Consider the following 20,053-nt stretch of genomic DNA (forward strand, 5'->3'; position numbering starts at 1 on the left):
GGCCAGGGATTTAGCTCTGTGGCATAAGTGGCTGCCTTGCAAGTGTGTGGTCGTGAGTTTGATTCCCCGTACTAAAAACAAAAAATTTAAGATCATCTCCATAGACAAGGGTATACTGGCCAACATTAAAGATCACTTATTTAAAGTAAAACTGATTTCAAGTAAGATGACAAACTCCATGCTTAGAGGTTCTTGCATTTGGTATATTTTTCTAAAACACTCCAACAAGATAAGGGGTTGGAAAATGGCTTGCTTGACTAGTTAAGAAAAACATCTTTAAAAAATAATAGTGAGGTAGTGGTACATGACTGTAATCCCAGCACTAAGGAAGCTGAGGCAAGATCACTGTGAATTCAAGGCCAGCCTATGCTACATAGTGGGTTCAAAGCTTGTCTAAAATACACAGTGAGACCTTGTCTCAAAACAAATACAAAAGTCTCAAAACAATCACCCCACTAGGGAACCAGCAGACACATGTGTTTTGTATAATGTTTTTGCAAGCAGATTTGATTTGACTTAACCAAATTTATCCAACCTAGGGATAAGAAGGGATGGTACAACACCAAAAAAGACCTAAAGAAAGACCTCAAATTTCCCATTCTCAGCTCAAATATAAATGAGTTTTAACAGTAAGCCAACACAGACTGTTACCAAAGAATAATTCTAGGTCACAACAAGAATATGTCTTCAAAAAAATACGATTATGTCTTAACAGCCTGCTAAGTGCCCAACATCACGGAAGAACCAAAAGAAGTATGAAATGAAGTCAGTCACCCACACCTAACAATCTAGGGACAGCCTTCAATTAATTTACCAATGGGATACATTGCATAATAGTATTATTTGTTGTTTAAAGTTCAAGTACCATGAAAGGTATGCTGTGTATGGACAACTAGTTCTCAACCTGGCAAAGAATGCTCAGGCCTACAATGCAATTGAAATACATCAAGTATGTGTAAATGAAACAGTATCTAATGTAACTGAAATTTACAAGCTATGAAACAGAAGGAGGAAAAGATATGAAAATTGCCGTAATATAAGGAATATCTGACATGACAAAGGTGTAGGTCAGCTACAAGTTTTTGTATACATAAACTTCAGGCCACTGTGGTATTTGGTAGTATACTGTAGTAGTATTTTTAGCAGATAAGGAAACAGAAGCATAAAAAGCCTAGAAACTTTCTCAAAGTCACACAGCTACTGAGTGGCAGGAGACTTTTGATGTTGACCTTCCAATTCCAAATGCCATTCTATCCACTGGTGTAAAACTACAGAGAAAATAGGTGTAGAGCGTTTGGTTGTCGTTTAAGGCTGGGCCAGAGAAAGGAAATTTCATTTGAGAAAGTTGAGGAGGTAAAGGGAAAATGACTGAAAAGCAGGCGTAGGGGCACTGTGAGACGCTCTCAAGGCCGACAGCACCGCCGCTTTATTGCTTTTATTTCACTTTGAGCCTTGTGGCCAGGCTTTTCCTCCTTTCAGGTTCTTCCCTGGTGCTTTTCAAGTTCAGCTGCCACAAATAGGAGAGGTTGGGGGACAGTGTTTGGTCTGGGTTTTAAATCACAAACAGGAACATACCTAACCAGCAAGAAAAAGATTTCCTAGAGATAAAAGATATGCACTGAAGAAGAAAAGGAAGACAAATGTGGCTAGGAAGACTGAGTTGCAGCCTTGAGAGGAATCAAATGGGGAAGAGGACTGAGGCGGGGCATGACAGGATTCTGGTAAAGACGGATGGGGACCAATGTTGAGCCAACCCTTACCACTGCACCATCAGGCCAGAGCAGCCTGGCTGGGGACACAGGAAGAGGTCAGAGCAGCCACAACTCACCTATATATAAATGGAGGACTCCACCAGAGTAGGATCTACACTTGAGAAGACATTCACAAAACTACCACGTAATGATAACATAATGCTACACCTGTGCCATCCACAAAATCTCTCTGGAGTCAAAAGGTTCATTCATCCAATAAACATTCATCCAATAAACACTATGTGCCAAGCATTGCACTGGATACTAAAAAAACAAAGATGAGCAGGAACCATCCCTGTCCTCAAGGAGCTCACAGCTTAGCAGGTAAGAAAGAAGTATAAACAAATACATGCAGCATCAATGGCACAAGCTCATTTAGTAAACACCCAGTACAGCCCCTGGCACAGTCACAGTTTAGGCATGAGGGGAGGGCTCCCCAACATGCTCAACTTGGCAGACTTGCTATTTATCATTCACCCATCCATATACAGATGCCTACACCAACACTTAGGCCAAATCTGCATTATTAATCACATATTTATCAGATAAGTCACTTTCCTGATATCTACCCTGGCCAACTCACTATTTTGTTTCCAAGGGGGGGAGAATGCATGTGTTCATAAATTTCACTCAAATTGTGTAAGAGCAACCTGAACTTGGTGTGGTGTAAAAGTCCTGCACCATAACATGGCATGTCATTTCAAGCATGGTCCAGAAGGCAACAGTCAGTGGTATATAGGTCAACCCCACTAAAACACCAAGAGACTGTCTGCCTCTGTCACAGCCAATAAATCTTAATTCATATTTGTTTGGCTATGTAATTTACAAAGCAGATGCAAAAGCATCCTCTCATTCAATCAACACAACCCATAGTTGTAGGTACTGCCTGTTCATCTTATATGTGAAACTAAGGCCAGCAGATTAGGGGTTTACCTAAGACCATGCAGTTGATGGCTGGGCTCAGAGCTAAGACTGCTACCCAAACCTTCCATCTTCCAGCTGAGTGTTTTGTTTCATAGTTTTTTCCCAAACCTTGGCATAGAATTCCCAAGCCAATCGTGATTTATCTTTGCCACTCAAAAAATAAAAAATAAAGGAAGATAATAATTCCTACAATCTCCTTGGATCCAACATATTGGATAAGAGATAATTATAGACTCAGAATTTAAAAGCTTTGGGGGTGATGGTAGAATACATTAAGTTCAATTACCAAAAGCTAAAATATATTTTCCAATAAATAGGTTTAGCGTGATCTTTTCTTTCAACAAATCCTACATCATCACAATCTCCCATCAAATCTTCTATCAAAGAATCATCTCACCATCCCAGATTTATTCAAATTAAAGTGGTTAGCCACTCCTGCCTCCACACCCAGAAACGCTAGCACCACCCAGCCCAGTTTTGCCAAACTCAGCCTCTCCCAGCTCCCTGGATGCCTCTAAAATAACTTGGTTCACAGCCAGTTCTGCAATCCACCTCAAACTCAGGAGGTGGCAGGGCTTGAACCTGACTTAAGTTCACAGCTGACCCTCAGAGCAGGAGGGCTCAGAACTCCCATACAGCTCCTCTCCTGGCTCCACTGTCTCATTCCCTGTGGGGTGTGGAGAAAGAAAATGCTATTGATCCCCAAACACAAACCCCAAGTCTCCTTCAAAGGAGAGCAATTTTCAAACTGAAATTTAAAGAAGCAGCAAATGAGGTCAGGTATTTGACATGTACAGGAGGTGTCATCTACTTCACAGTTTCTCTCCAACCTTCCCAATTTAGAAGAAAGGAAAATGACAGATTTAATGAAGGGATGGTGGGTGGAGAAGAGATGGCACTATCACTTGGCTAATGAAATTCCTGCTTCAATGGAACTGTCACCTCACACTCACAATGTCTAGAACAATGCTCGTTCTCTCATCAGCCCAGCCGCAGCACCTCTTCCTGACTTCCCCACATCTGCTTCTGCCCCTGTCACCCTCATCTCCCGTCTCCCAGGCATTCCTGACTCTCACCTCACCCTCAGTCCCCCGCCCCCCATCTCAGCAGCGCAATCTCCCATCTTAGCTGTGTTCAAAATATGGTACTGAGGGTAAAAGAACAAGCAGGCTTCAGAGTTGGACACACCTCACTGCTGCCTCAGAACATCTGCCTAAATGCAAGTTTCTTGTTAAATAAACGGAGAATCACCCTTCCCTCATAGGAGGCTCTAAGAATGGATCACACTTAGCAACCTACTGGTAGCTTCCACAGCAGGGCTCAGCACAGACTCGTGTCCGCTGCGGACAAGAGCAGGCTGCCCTTCTATTTATTCTCCACGAGGATGCCCACAGCAACCAGGGAGTCCCTCTGAAATACAATGTCATCGCCAGGCCACTCCCCAGCTCAGACTGCTCCCCTTGTTCTCTGCTGGCCCAGGGCACAGCCAGACACTGGCTGATCTTCAAGACCATCCCAGCTGATCTTACTCCTCTGCCATGACTCCTCCGCCCCAGACAGTCTACCCGCTCACCCAGCACACATTTCTCGGGTGCCTAGCATACACAAACATGGTGTCTGGATGCTGGGAACTCTGAAATGAAAGGCTGCCCACCGCCCACCCTCCAAGAACTCGCAAGCTTTGGGGTAGAGTGTGGCTCTGGGGGCGGGGCGCATGGGGGTGAGCGTGGATAAAACCAGCATTGTATTAGGTTGTAGGAAGTGATGCAGGAGTGGTGCGATCGGAGGGGGCTGGGGAAACGCCACTGGGGTAAGACACACTGCCTCTTTCTTCCCTCCTACTCTCAACTTAGCCAAATCCTAGTCCATAAATCACAGTCTTATTCATCTTGGCCCACATCTCTCCCATCTCAGAATTCCTCAAGTTCTTATCAACATCTCTCATTTTTAGTCATCCCCAGACTGATGTCATTTCTTGTGTTGCTGTGGGTTAATTTTTTTCAATTATTTTTCACATACGTAGGCTGTTTTTCTTCACTGGTTCAGATGATCCTAGAGGATAAGGACTAGACTCCAAATACTTCTAAAATGCTCATGTTAGTTATATATTATTTGTGGCCTGGTAATATATTTGGAACTACTGACAGTCACAAAACAGTGTATTTATTTCACTTTGAAAACACATTTTAGGTCCTAATATCTTATTTGTTGAGTGCAATCCAAGATTTTGCTAAAATGGTAGATTTTAAATTTTAAAAAAATCTTAAATGTACAGAGTTCTTCCAATAAAATATAGTAAATATCATAATAGCAGAGCTGTTCTGGATGTGGGGGTCTATGACAGCCTAACACCACCCACCTTAGAAAGGAAAATACTCATCTCCCTTACAAGGAACCCCTGATCTGCACCTGAGGGGGTATAACTTCGGCATCCTGGAGAATTCTTCTTGTCCACAAATATGTAGAAGCTTGACATGTGAACCAAAGACATTATAAATCAATGAGGAAAATGGTATATCCTTCAATAAATGAACACTGGACAAATAGTCATGGTTAAAGTAAAAGTAGATCCCTACCTCACACTACTTATACAAATAAATTCCACATTTATTCAAAAGATATATGAGACATAATATTTTTAAGCTTTAGGAGAAAATATAGAACATTATTATGGTTTCAGGATAAGAAAGGTTTTATGTGCACATAAGTCAGTATCTCTGTGCATTTTTAATAAGCCCAGACAAAAAAGGATGGATAAATTTAACACAATTAAAATCTGAGACTTACACACCAAAAAATTCAATAAAAAGTAAAAAGTCAGTTGAGCGTGGTGGTATACGCCTATAGTCCTAGCACTCAAAAGGTTGAGGCAGGAAAATCTCAAGTTCAAAGCCAGCTTGGGCTACATAATGAGACCCTGCCTCAAAAAAAAGAGTGAAAAGATAGGCCAACTCTGAAAGAATTTCAACCCACAATCACCAGCATTCAGCATACATAAGGAGCACCTAGACACCGCGAATAAAAGCCTGAAAGACCTGTCTCCAGATTTCAGTTGAAGAACTACTCTGGATAAGGCTCAAGCTGTGATCTTCCCAAATATTAAAGGATAGAACATCTTCTCACAAGCTGCATAAATCTCCACAGAACTACAATAAGCAAAACACAAAGTTAATCCTAAAAGATTATAGACTTATTATTCCATGTTTATAATATTCTTTAGGTGACAAAATTATAGACACAGAGAATAGATTAGTGACTGACAATAATAAAAGACTAAAGAGTAAGGGCAGAGGGGAGAGACGAGATGAGCAAAACAGTGGAACTACAAAAGGGCACCATGAGGGATCCTTGTAGACGATTCCCTCTTCTGATTGGATCGCTGTCAATGTCCTAGTTGTGATATTAGACGACTGTTTTGCAAGATGTTAATCATTGAGGAAAACAAAGTAAAGAGTGTGTACAATCTCTGTTATTTCTTACAACTGTACATAAATGTGTCATTATCTCAAAATAAAACTTTTCAAAAAAGTACAAAGAGGCTGAACTCATTCTGCCCTGTCACAGTACTATCCCGAGGCCAAATGAGATAAAGTATGGGACACCCATGCGCGCTGTAAATGCCAGGCAGTAATCACGTCTTCCCCATCAGCCTGCTTCAGCAACCTTACTCACCATCAGACAATTCCCTTGTCTATGAAGCCTTCCACAATCCCCGATTGTGGACCTGTGCACCTAATAGGCTGACATTCCCTGAAGACTGAAATTTCTCATTTCTGTATGCTCAAAACCTAGTCCTGTACCAAATACATACGAGGCACTACATTAAATGGGTCCAAGTTGTTGTTGGCTCATGATCTTGTTCCAAATAAAGGGCCCCCACACCAGAGGAAGAGGGAAATCAAGAGGACTGAGAAGAAACCCCGGTAGCCAAGAGCCAATGCCACGCAAGTTTCCTCAAGAGCTTCCTCAGTCAAGTCATTTAGAATCTGAATAAAGCAAAAGTCTGCACACAAGGTGTAGTAGCAGCAGCAAAAACACGCTTTTGAGCTTCTTTATGCAAGTTCTGCCAATGAAGCAATCAACCATTTATAGTTTGGATCACTGGAACAAGGTAGAAAGCTGGGGTGTGCTATATTCTTCTGCAAAGGATTTTAAAGGCTGGCTGGCAGCTCTTCTCCTGAAGTGATTAGTCTGAAGAACTGCCCAGGGCCCGAAGAATGTTCTAAATGATCTGTCAAGATCACTCAAAGACTCACACTCCCAGCCTGGGCAAACATATTTGGCTGGGGAGGGGGTTTCCCACGCCCAAAAGCAATGCTAGCTCCTCACTCCTACTCCAAATTGTTTTCAAGCATAAAAAAGCACAAGTGGTTGCTTTGCTGCTGCTAATGTTATCGGATAATTTTTCAAATTCTTATTCAGTTACATATCACACTCTTATCTACAATCTCCACAGGCCAAATAGCCCTGCTTTCACATCATGCCCACTAAGCCGGCAGAACACAAGAATCCCTCCCAAGTAACCCTGCTCCCATAAACATGAGATTGGTTTACATTAAATCTCCTAACAGTGAGGACTCTGTGTGTGTGTGTGTGTGTGTGTGTGTGTGTGTAAATGTGTGTGGTGTGTGTACATGAGCCTTTTCTTCTAGGAAGACTAAAAGGAGATTTTCTGCCCACATAATGATTAACTCTTTCACTGCTAAATCCAGAAAAGCTGACATTTCTTGGTAGTCCCACACCCTGGCCAAAATAACAGAAGAAAGCTCCAACGCACACACACTCTTAGAAAGACATAACTGGCACAAATCAGATCCAGGCTCTGCTACTGAGAGTGCAACTATACCTTAAAAGAGAATTACACGGAATGATTTTTTTTAAACACAGTGAATGTTTAAAAATGTTTTAGATTTATTATAGTGGAAGATATATTACCATTATTCCCCCTCATGGTACTCTCACTCGCTTCAAACACATTTATCCCATCCTTTTGCCACTTTCTTTGTTTCGTTTTTGGTATTGCTGTTGTCGTCGTCGTTGTTGTTGTTTGAAGCAACATGTCACCATGCAGTGCAGGCCTGTCTTGAACTCACTTCCCAGACTGGCCTCAGACTCATGGTGATCCTCCTGCTTCAGCCTTCCAAGTCTGGGATTATAGGTGTGCACCACCATGCCCAGCTCTCATCACTTTCTGATGTAGTCCTGAAAATGGCTCTTTCATGCCTATCTTTAGTTGTGCTGTTGTAGCTGACTCAATGTCTAGAATTAATTCAAAACATTTCAAGGTCATTTTGACTTGGGGAAGTACCTGAGGTCACACAGTGCCAGATCTGATGAATAAGGTAGATGAGAACACACTGTAATGCTTTTATGTGACAGAAATTGCTGTAAACATTTTAAATCAATTCAGGACATCTTAGAAGCCACAAAAAGACACAAAAGAGGTCATCAGATGTGTATGGTTGGGCACGTCTGCAAACCCAGCATTCCTGGCTAACATAGGAGAGTAGTCAGGAGTTTAAGGCTACTTAGTAAGTTCAAGGCCAGCCTAAACCACATAGTGAGACCCCCTGGGGGGCGGGGGGGGACAACAAAGAAAGAAGAAAGAAGACTTCCAGAACTGCTCCAGAAAGTGGCAAGGACACAGGAAGTAAGGGGGAGGAGTCTGAGGCAGATTAATGCTAATGTGTCTTTTACTCTAATAAATTTTTATCTTTCACTTGATCTTAGCCAAAAGACTTAGAAGCAATATAAATTTTTATTTTTAATTTAAACATTTGCCATATTTCTGTGTCACACCCCCAAGGTATTTCTGAATTTTGTTGTTACTGGCCTTACCATATCCAGATCAAGAACCTCATTAATCAAAGTAACAGATGCGATCTATACAAAATGCTCCAATGTTTAGTTTAAAATTGCTGACAGCAAAGAGCTGAGATAACTTACATCACCACAAATCCCTGAATAAATGAGCGAGATCAAGAGATAGAGCACAACTGACTCCAAGGATGCCTAAAAACACAAAGCCTATTAATATCATTTAAAGTAGAAACAGAGCAAAAAAAAAAAAAAAAAAACAAAACAAAACCTATGATATCTATTCTCTGCTTCCAATCCTTCTCTCAAGAAAATGAGTATCTAGATTCTATATGTCAACTTACTTCACACTAATCATTTTCTGGTCGTAAGTCCAAAAAGTGATAAAGTAAGAAATCAGTAATCCATCTTCCCACTTTCCCACTAAGTGAGAATCCTAAAGGTGAAACAGCTTTTCCTGGATTAGAGAGCTAGTCCTCCATTACTTTACAGTCTTCCCTCCCTATGAAGAAATTTTTCAAATGCTACAATGATAAAAATATGAACTGTCATCATTATTAATAGCACTCATTTTAAAACAACAGACTGTTACTTAGCCTATTCATTAGGCGAAAAGAAAACAAGCATAAACACAAAAACATTTCAAGTTCATTCTACAGCATACTTCATCACAATCCCCCCTCAAAAAAAAAAACCCTTAGTTGGCAAAGGCCCTATGTATGATGAGGGACTTAATAGCAATATTTCAATACTCATCCATTAATTGTTCCCAAGATGTGCAATGAATACCAAAACTGGTGAATACCAAACAAGTAGAATTGGCTGGAAAGGGTAGGGGGTCATGAGGCAACTGACACACACCAACGAAGTCTAGCTTTTTACATATCGTAACAAACTGATCTGTATGGCCAAAACTTCCGAGTCAAAATGCACCAAGTATCAAGGTGTGACTGTGAGTCCATCCTCCATCAGAAGAGTGCCCAAAGTCATAGCCCAGATGTCTAGATTAAGCCTAGGCAGTTTCATATCTACACCACCTCCCGCAGCCCAGCTGTCAGGGATTAAAGGCCTCCCACTTCTTTATTTCTTTAATTCTCACTAAAGAGAATCACTCAACTTCCTTTTTCTCTTTAAGTAATGCACCCAACATAAATCTCTGTAATAGCAAGCATTAGACAAATCCCATTTCTAGCTCCCTAACACTGGTCAGGAAAACCACACAAACCAGTAAAACAGGGAATTTTATTACTCAAAGTCTCTGAGCTTACTGGAATGTAAGATTCAACACACTTATCCTAATCAGAGCATCTATTGTCCCTAGTGACCCAGTCAGTCACAAGTCTACCTCCAGGGTCATCAAGTATTCCTCCTTCAAGTTATCCAATCAAGCAGACACCTTTTCCTGTCAGGTCACAACACCTAACTAAATATCATTTCAACTGCTTTTCAGGCTAGGGCCACTACACCACCACTGCAGTCCATCGACCGTCTGGACCTGTGCAGTGACAGCCAAGCAGGAATGGGGTGAGGGAATGTCACTCCAAGAATATAACAGGGGCTGGGGATTTAGCTCAGCGGCATAAGCACCTGCTTTGCAAGCAGGCAGTCGTGAGTTCGATCCTCGGTACCGATAAAAAAAAAAAAAAAAGAATATAACAGCTCTTACCTGCTAGTGTGCCCTGCAAGGGACATCACCCTTAACATCTGAAATAAGCAAGACTTGTGAGTCAGATGCTGAAAAGGCCTTAGAAACTGTGTAAATTTACCTCTTAATTTACTAGATAAGAAACCAAAACATAAGCGTTCCAAGAAGATATGTTCCAGGAACACATGCAAAACACTGTATTAACTCATTTATGTATGAAGGAACTGGGAAATGAGAACAATCAGCTAAGCATGTACAGCATTTCATAGCTTCACAGGGCTTTCAAAAATGATTTTATTTAAGCCTCACAGCAGAATTAAATAACCTAAGTTCATGCTCTGTTTTTCTTTTCTTTTTTAATTTGTACCAGTAGGTCTCAATGTGTAGTTCAGGCTGGCTTCAAACTCCTGGGGCAATCCTTCTACCTTAGATTTCCAAGTGCTGGGGTTGTAGGTATATACCACTAGCCCCAGCTTCGTGCCATTTTTATCACTTACTGGTTATGTGCTTTGGAACAAGTTATTTAACCCTATTTTGCTTCATCAGCAAAACGGGGATAATAATAGCTACCTCATACAGCTGTTGGGAAACTCATGAGTTAATATATGTAAAACACTTAACAGTGCTTAGTTAGACCTATAAAGACTTCAATAAATGCGAGCCATTATCCTCATCATTATTAATGAGGGTCAAAAATTACTGCACTATTTTATAGATGAGGAAACTAGGGACTGAAACCTTAGGTAAAATGTCCCCAAAATCAGAGTCAAAGCCAAGCCAGAATTCAAGCTATCTGCCCTCCTAATCCAGAACTCTCTCTTAGAACTATTCCACTTGGGTAGAATCCTATACAGTTTGTTATGAAATATGTTATTGGTCCAAAAAGCAACACTGCACCAAAGTAAGTACCTCACTCAAGGTATTTCCCCAAAAGCAGCTTATTCATGTGACAAGATCAGGCCCAATATGCGCCAAAATAGTACACATATACAAGACCAATAGGGAAAATGAGCAGAAAATCCCTCTGAAGCATTTCAATGTTTGGAGAAATTGTGGCCATCTCTTTTAAAGCTCACGGCATGTTGTGTCCTGGCCAGCTCACACTTTTGGGTCCTTTGATTTTTGTGTTTTGTCTTCCTGTGGAGCCCTGGTCACTCAGTCACCAATGGCTGATGAGATCATCTTCTTCATAGAGAGCATTCAGACCCTGCCCACTAGGTTACAAATCTAAATACAGAACCTGAGCTCAAACAGCAAAGGCAGGGTCCTAACTTTCACAGTACCTTTGGGTTTGTTTGCCCACTGATGAGTTTGCAGAAGAAAAGATTAAGTGGGGGTTGCCTTCTCCCTAACAGATAGAATCCCAAAATACCCACCAAATGGAGGAGGCACACTTCCTAGCTGTCTTCTTCCTCAAGAACTTAAGGTTTAAGGGCCTGCCTGGAGAGCACAAGGTCTTGAGTTTGATCCCCGGTACCAAAAAAAAAAAAAAAAAAAACAAAGTCAAAGCTACTGAATACCAAATGACTTGAAAAATCAGAGGAGAGGGACTGGGGATTTAGCTTAGCGGCATAAGCACCTGCCTTGCAAGCAGGCAGTCCTGAGTTTGATCCCTGATACCGATAAAAAAAAAAAAAGAAAAGAAAAACCAGAGGGGAGAGTTTTCCTGTTTGTCTCCTTGGACCTTTCCTCTCCATTCACCATAGATCAAACAGCTGTTCCTAATCAGATTATCTGACCAAACCCAGGCTTTGTAAAGTATCACAAGTGGTCGGTGTTCACATTAACCCTGTTTTAACTCCTCAAGACAAATCTGAACTTTCTCAAATTTATACTTTGAATACCTGTTAAAAATGATAACTAAATCCTGGATAAGTATATTGTGTTTTCCTTCAATTACATTGTTTTGCTTTACCTATATTTTAAACTTCTAGGAATTTCAGAATTGATAATATTCTTGGCTTAGAAATCTGATTAACTCAATGGTAGGTCTGGAGCAAGAATTCAAAAGTAGGGGGGGAAAAAAAAAAGGGCCAGGGTTTAGCTCAGCGGTGTAAGCACTTGCCTGGCAAGCTCAAGGTTGTGAGTTCCATTCCAGGTAGGGAAGTTAACACAGAAGGCAAAAGGTGCCCTATTCCTGAGGGAATTCAATGGAGCTGCACAGTTGGTACTTGTCCGTGTGTAGTAACAATATTCAAGATGTTTAATCTATTTTAAATTTCAAGTAACATCAGCAAGGGAAAAAAATCAGCAAGGGAGTATATTTTTTTTTTTTGAAAGTGGGAGGCTGACTGCAGAAATGTGGCATAGCACAGTCGCACCCATTCAACTCAGCAAAGTGTTCCATTCAAATAAAAACATTTTATTGTGTCCAGAAGTTTGACACTGGAAATGAAAGAGATGGTTCTATCCTGAAGGTAGTCAGTGAGTGGTAAACAACAGATGTAAACAAAGCCCTTACAATGAAACAAGATGAGTGCAGGATACAAATCTGGGCAGGACACAGCAGGAGATGCTGAGAATGAAGAAAGCAATGGGAGGTGCTGGGGTATCCTGCTGGGAGCCAGAACAGGTTACTGTGCAGAGGGTGAGACTACGTAGGGTACAGGGAGGTTTCTCAGAGGTAGTGGCTTTAAAAGATGAAGAAATTTTCCGGGTTGAAGGAAGAGGACTCATTCCAAAGAGGAGGACACAGCATGGATAAATCCTGAAGCATGATGTAACATGCTATTATTGTACAGAAACTGTACTAGAAGCAATTCAGCTCTGTGATGTAAGATCCAAGTGGGACAGATGGGAAGTGATGGATGTAGAGTCATTTATGCTATGACTTTAGCAAAACAAGTGTTTGCTTTTTAATCACTTCATTGACCTTATACAAAAATATACTCTCAATATCTAAAAGAAGTATTTCTATTTTGAAAAGCAATACACTATTTAAAGAGCATTCATTTATTTACCCACTTTTAGTGTCAATGAATATTTACTGAGAGCCACCATTTGGGCTGCTATAGTATTTTAGACATGTTTCCTATGTGATGGGATCTCAGATTAAGATCAATTTACTTAGCACCTAATGCTTGGCATACACTGAGCTAATACTTTACACACATTTGCAACAGACAGCAAGGTAAGCTTTGTTATCTCCATGCCTCAGAAGAGGATGCTTAGCAGGGGACCAACTAGAACAAAATCATAGAGACAAGGTGGAAGATAGGACTCCGATTCAGTGTTGGCTCCAAAGCCCATATTCTCTGCACTGTATCATGCGACTTTAAAACACTCCTTCTGAAAGAAAGACTAGAATACAAATCTTCTGAACATAAGGCACTGTGAGATCGATGCCATAAGAGAACTATTATGAGAAGCGCTATGTGGGTGTAACAGAGAGAAGGGCGATTTCTGGTGAGCAAGGAAGGCACCCCAAGAGAGTGGGATTACAGTAGGGGAGGATATGGGCTAGGCAGGAAGAAAGCTGCTGCCTGAGCAGCACTCAGAACTCACTCTGGTGACAACAGAGGTTCTAATTCCTATCACTCACCAGGGCAGAGGCTGGCAAGTTCCTGAACATCCTACACCTCACTTTCTTTTTTTTTTTTTTTTTTTTTTTTTTGGTACCGGGGATTGAACTCATAACCTTGCACTTGTCAGGTAGGTGCTTATGCCGCTGAGAGCTCTCCAGTTTATAAAAATTATAAACACCTTTGATGATAATGTGTAAGAACTCTTTTTAATTCCATGTAAAATAGATGTAAAGTTTACCATTCTAATTATTCTCTTTTAAATTTCTATTTAATACATGTTTGCAATATATAAGGACTTCATTCATCATAGGAAGTTAGCCAGTGCATGTACAGTGTGGTGACATTAAGGGCACTGACGTTGTGAAACCACTGTCACCATTTATCTAGAGAGCTCTTTTCATCTTGCAAAACAGGAGACCCGCTACCCACTAAACAATAACTCCTCCTCCCCTACCCTTTCCCCTTCCTTATTATTACCAGTAGAAATCTACATATCCACAGTTTTCCCCTCACCCTGACACAGTATTTCCTTGGTGTAGCTGTCAGAGCTCCAGGGTTCCTGTGTAGTAAGTGCAATTCCTATAAAGAAAACCTCCTTTCAGAGCTGGGGATATGGCTCAATGGTAGAGCTTTTGCCTTGCATGTATATGCTCCTGGGTTCAGTCGCCAGCGTGCACACACACACACACACACACACACACACAAATAAAAAATAAAAATAAAAATAAATTTCTTCCTTTCAGAAGAAAAACTACAGGGGCCACATCTCAGCTTATCCAGAGGGGAAATGGGAGCTTAAAAATCAGGTTCTGGATGGGTGTGGAGGCACATGCCTATAATCCCAGCACTGGGGAGGCTGAGGTAGAAGGATCCCTGTGAATTTGAAACCAGGCTCTCCCTTTCTTCCAGAGGGTCTAGTATCTTTGAGATGCATGATGCTTGGTATTTTTTTTTCCAAGAGCTTCAAGGGAATCCAGGAGCTGGTCATACTGCACAATGGCTACGTTCACTTAGCAAGGGGAGAGCAGCTCTGGCTATCTCACAGGAAAATAATAGCTTCTGCTTGAAGATTCTAAGACGTTTTACTACAGCCTTTCACAAACTGATTATATTTAAAGCTCCCTTGGGAGGGGTTAGGGGCTGGAAGGGAAGAAGCTTCAAGAGAAGACCCGTGTTGGCATAAGTGAAGAACTGCTCAGATCTCCCTAGGGAGCACGCTTGTTTAAATACCAGCAATCAGTACTCCCAAGAGCACATGCATACACAATAAAAGGACTCTGAAATTTCATCTCCAGCTCCCAAAGGCTTCTGAAAGGGTTAAACTGTTCAGGGGAAGGCCTGCACTTTTGCATCAAAATGCTCCAGATGGAAATTACAAAAATCTACTTCGCAGCTCTGTGATTCACACATACTGTTCTCTTAAGACATGATAGAGAAACAGAGAGAATAGAGAGAGAGATACAGAGGAGACCCCTAATGTTCTCAAGAAAGAGAATCCAGCTGTTCAGTCAGCACACAGCGGCACTTTGTTTGAAACTATTCCTCCTGGAATATTTGCATTAATTGTCAATCTCAAGCTTTCTGGGGGACTATAAAATGTAATGTATGGAGGGGATAAAAAAAAAAGGGAGTCTTGAGCAAACAAGGACAATAGTCAGGCCTGTAGGGATAATGTGAATTCATCCAGATACCATCCAGACAGTCATCTTTACCATGCCCTGTACCTCACTACTCAAGCTTACGATCATGCACCTGACAAGGGTTTACAAGAATTTTCAGAGAATAACTGGGTGTGGTTGTGCATTCCTATAATCCCAGCACTGGGGAGACTGAGGCAGGAGGATTGCTGCAAGTTCAAAACCAGCCTGAACACATAACAAGATCCTGTTTCAAAAAAAAAAAAAACAACCTCCAGCAATTAATATATATGAAAACACTTTGTAAACTGGAAAAGACTATGTAGAAAGACTAAGAATATGAGTGCTTTTGACTCCAACACTGAAAGGCATGAACTTTCAAAAGAATCTGAACACCCACAAACCAGAAACAATGATGGTTTTTAGAAGGTCAGCTCCAGAGCAGGCTGCATAAGGAGGCACGCCCCTCGGAAAACCAAGCTGGGGTCAGGTTGGGGCTGCCCTCTCAGAAGCTCTTCAGAGCACATGCAAGTAAGTGGTTCAAGAGGAGGCAAAAATGAGGCTAGAGAGGGTCCTGCAAAGTCCATTTGGAACAAACTTGATTTAAATCATTCCGACTGAAAAGCACACCCAGGGTTCCTACTAGAGACATACCGAACAGTGACAGCCAACACTTTCACACGCTCACAGCGTACCTGCTCATTTTATAGAAAAGGAAACCGGTGTCCAAATACCACTTAAACTAGAACTCAAGTTTAGCATTTAGCATCTAGCACTTTAGAAACGGACAGGCAGTGCAGCCTTACTATTCAGCCCAAGACAACTCACTAACAAAGGGTAGATCATACCACAAGAGCCCGGAGCTATGCTGAGTGATTTACCTACACCATGTTACTGAGAGATCAACCACCTTTGGAAATGCATATTATTTTGCCCGCTTGTCCACATTAAGAAACTGAAGCTGAGGCAAGGTATATAATGAAAGACAAAACAGAGATTTAAACCTGGATCCTTATCTCCAAAACTTGTAACAATCCAAGCCACTTTTGTTACAGCAATTTTCTTTTTTATTCTGGCATCTATAAGAGAAATAAAGCTGGCAGCACTGAGTGGTCCAAAGAACATATAAAAAGCTGAAACTCCTAATTGTGACTCAGAGCTTCTAGGTAATTAGAGGCACAGACAACCTTGAACACATGTCCTTTGCCCGCAGGAACTTAAGCTTCCTAAGGGTAGGAATTCTGTCTTCTTCACAACTATATCCCAGCCCCTAGAATACATAGTAGGCACTCAATAAACAGTTGAAATGAAGTTGTTGTGACCTGGTTGAGTGATCTTGGAAGGTTTCTGAATCCTTTTTGTTGTTGTTGTTGCTTGTTTGTTTTGGTACTGGGAATCAAACTCAGGGCCTTGCATTTGCCAGGCAGGCGCTACGCCACTGAGTTATAACCCCAGCCCTTCCGTATCCTTTCCAAACCTTACTGTCCTCATGTGGTAAATGGAAGGGGACAACACCCTCTTTTTGGATTAGTGCAACAATTAAACCAGACCATTCATATAAGCACTTGGAACAGGATAGAACACATGGAGCACACAAAATATAAACTATTAACATTATTATTACTATTATTCATTGATAGAATTGGGCTCCCTAGTCAGTTCTTTTTTCCACACCAATCAGATAAGTTTCATATTGAAGATAGAGAATAGGCAGTTGGCAGTCACTAAACCCACTTCTAGCTTCAGATCTGCTACCACCTAGCTGTGTGACCTTGGACAAGCCTTGATGTTTCTCTGTACTCACCTCAGCTATAAAATGAAGGACCAAACTATTCAAATCCATTCTATAGCCCACTTAGGGGGTATCTGCTACAAGGAAGATATTACGTACTGTCACCCATAAAATTCTATGATCTTGAAACATGTCAATGGAAAAATATAGGAGCGAAACCAGTCTCCTGATTATGGCAAAGCTGAAGAGAAACCCCAAGTGGCTGGGTACATTACATCATTTCAGTGAGCAAGGTCTGTACATGAAGTGTTAAATTTTGAGACACTCATGACAAATTCTTTACCAATAAAAAATTGGCAGATTGTATTAATCCTTATCAGCCCTGAATCTTCCCAAAAACAAACGTGTGAAATCACTCTGCACCTTAAGTCAAATGGTAAGCTTCCAGAAAATCCAGGAAAAGTCAAAGTTATTACCAGGCTTCATGATAACAGTTACAAATAAGACACATATTTTTTTTTTCTAATGTCCTATTTGAGTAAAACTGCAGGGGGGGATTCCCAGAGCAAATTGCAGTACATCTGGGTAGGACACAGAGGCCAGTGGTTTATTGTTTACAAAAACAGGCCAGATTACCAAGAGTGACAAGAGGCCAAGACCTCAATTATAACTCACAACCACGCCTATCTCAGTCCCAGTTCAACTGAAGCTATCAATCATCAACTCCCCCATCTCTGCAATAAATCTAGCAATATTTGCAGCCAAGTGGATAGAAGGTCCCTTAGGGCACCTCCTGCACTGACCAAACTGATGACACAAAAAAGACCCTGCAGACACTGTGGGTACTTCAAATTACCTTCCAACCTGCCAAGAGATAAGGGACCTGCCCCTTCATACTTTACCCCTACTCCTACCCTAGGCAATCAGTCAAGAAGAGACATGGTCCTTCCCAAGTCCTTTATGATAGAAAAAGGTCTCTCCTAGCATTGGTGCAGGGAAGGAAGGAGGGGCCCCTCCCACTGTACTCTGAAACAAAGGAAAACCCAGAGCTCCAACCATGTGGTATAACATTCAAGGCCACCCACTTCTCCCACTCCCCAGCTAAGGTCTCAATGGACAAGAGTTGCATGGCTATTTCCAGTGACTGGTCAGAAAGGGACAGTGCCTTGCAAACACATGCTAGGGCTCTTTCACAGGCACAGACCCCTTGTAAAGGGTTAAGAAAAGGCTACATGGGTTTGAGCTCTGACTGACCAGCCAAGTCAGCCAGTAGACTAGATGGGAAGACAGGGCACTTACTTTCTCTGTGCCCACATTTTGCTTTACCCTTCACATTTTTGCAGAAAGGGAAATGGGACTTAAAAGTATGCATTCTGGAGCAGAGGGTGACAACACAGAAGGGTTAAACAATTATGTCTTCTCATTTTCCAAACTCAGCACCACCCTGAAACCCTAACATCCCAACTGTATTCAGATTCAGGTAAGGGCGTAGGTTGGATGTAGGTGGCCAAATTCTGTCTGTTCTCTGATCTCTACCAATACATGCAGCATGCCCAGGGACCAGGCAGGTACAAGGTGGCACCCAAGATGGCTAGGTACTTTCTGCGGCCAGTGCCATAACAAATCTCAGGCTCTAATACAGTGCATCAGAACAAACCCCGCCTCTCAGGGTACACCATATGGTACACATTTTCAAGGTTGCCTTTCTGTCTAGATCTTCAACCTCTAAAATAAATGTCCAAACACCTGTCAGATTTCTGCTGTTCTTCAAGGACACCTGACCCAGATGTCCAGAAGCAAACTGCTGCCTTTTTTCTATCCAAGAATCTCCTGCCCCTCCCCCCACCCTGTTCAACCTGGGGGAAAGGGCTGCCAAAATAATGGCCAGCACATATACGTTCCTAAAGCCCACTCCAATTCCTTCCCAGTGCCTGTGACCCCTGCCACTGTCCAGTCTTCAGAGGTTCAGACCCTCCCTATGGGAACTACCTCTGGGGTCCGCGGATCCCCACCTACTCCACCCAAAGAAATGAACAGCCTGCAAATAGTAATGGAAATACACGCCTCACCAGTCCACTCAGCGTATGCATTATGCTATTTTTTTCAGAGCCCTTACCTTTGACCTGAGTATCGTATTCTGCTATAATCTCCTTATCCTTTTTGAATTTGGCTGGAGACGTCATGTTTTCCTTTTTTCTTCCAAATTTGAATTGTGAATTGATAGATCCACGGGAAAAATCCAACCACTGAAATCAATACCTCCAAGACCGCTTCTCCCAAGGGCAGAAAGGGCCCCCCGCTGTTGTCTCCAACGCTCCGAGGAGCGCGGCTGCGGGCTGGGCAGGCGGCTAAGATGGGCACATGCAGACGGTGGGCGCTGGGGCCGGGTGCGGCGGCAGCTGGATTCTGTGCTACAGCCGGAGCCGCAGCCTTAGCCGGCAGAACTGCAGTGCCCGGAGGCTGGCCTGGGGTCTGACATCAATGACACAGGAGGGGAGTGGAAGTCCTTCCGCACAACATCGTGTGGTGGTGCGGGGGTGTGGACGCGCCCAGCTGTGTCCCCTGGAGAGAGTGGGTCTGTATCTGGGTGCCGAGGAGGGCTGGGCGTGCTTCGGGGCTTTTTGTCGTACAGGCTCGAAGATACTGCAAATCAAATCCCAAACAGGAGCCGCAGCAGCGCAGACTGGATCGGAAGTCGTTCGCTCCGGTTCACTTGCCTGTAAATGCAGGAAAAGGGGGAGGGGGCCATCAGCGCGAGCTCAGATCCTAATCGCAGCGGGGGATGGGGTAGGGGACGTAGCTCAGAGCCCGGCCTGGGCCCATTCATCTCAGCCAACCGCCGCAGGGCCGGCAGAGCCGAGAGGAGAGCAGCGAGGTGGGGAGGTTGGATTTTGTTTTAAGGCTGAAAGAAAACACTTTGGAGCAGCTGCCGGTGCGGGCTCCGGGCGGAGACTGCGGCGGGAACACGGAGCCCCGGGCGGGGACTGCGGCACCTCGGCGGCTTCCCAAGCCCTGAGAGCGCT

The 20,053-nt window shown here is 42.5% G+C and overlaps 1 protein-coding gene across 7 annotated transcripts in view; it reads right to left on the bottom strand.

Moving 5' to 3' along the window:
* Srgap2 (SLIT-ROBO Rho GTPase activating protein 2) overlaps nucleotides 1-19,338 on the bottom strand; it is a 254,821-nt gene extending 235,483 nt beyond the window's left edge. For all 7 annotated transcript variants that reach the window (XM_063239681.1, XM_005005865.4, XM_063239687.1 and 4 more), the window contains exon 1: nucleotides 19,147-19,338. In XM_063239681.1, the coding sequence (XP_063095751.1) occupies nucleotides 19,147-19,213 (67 nt within the window). In that variant the 5' untranslated portion in view covers nucleotides 19,214-19,338. The remainder of the gene's footprint in view (nucleotides 1-19,146) is intronic.
* Nucleotides 19,339-20,053: the final 715 nt, after the last annotated feature.

This window comes from Cavia porcellus, unplaced genomic scaffold, assembly GCF_034190915.1.
Source record: "Cavia porcellus strain 051 isolate PalLab524CR breed Dunkin Hartley unplaced genomic scaffold, mCavPor4.1 scaffold_29, whole genome shotgun sequence".
Classification (NCBI taxonomy): Eukaryota; Metazoa; Chordata; class Mammalia; order Rodentia; family Caviidae; genus Cavia; species Cavia porcellus.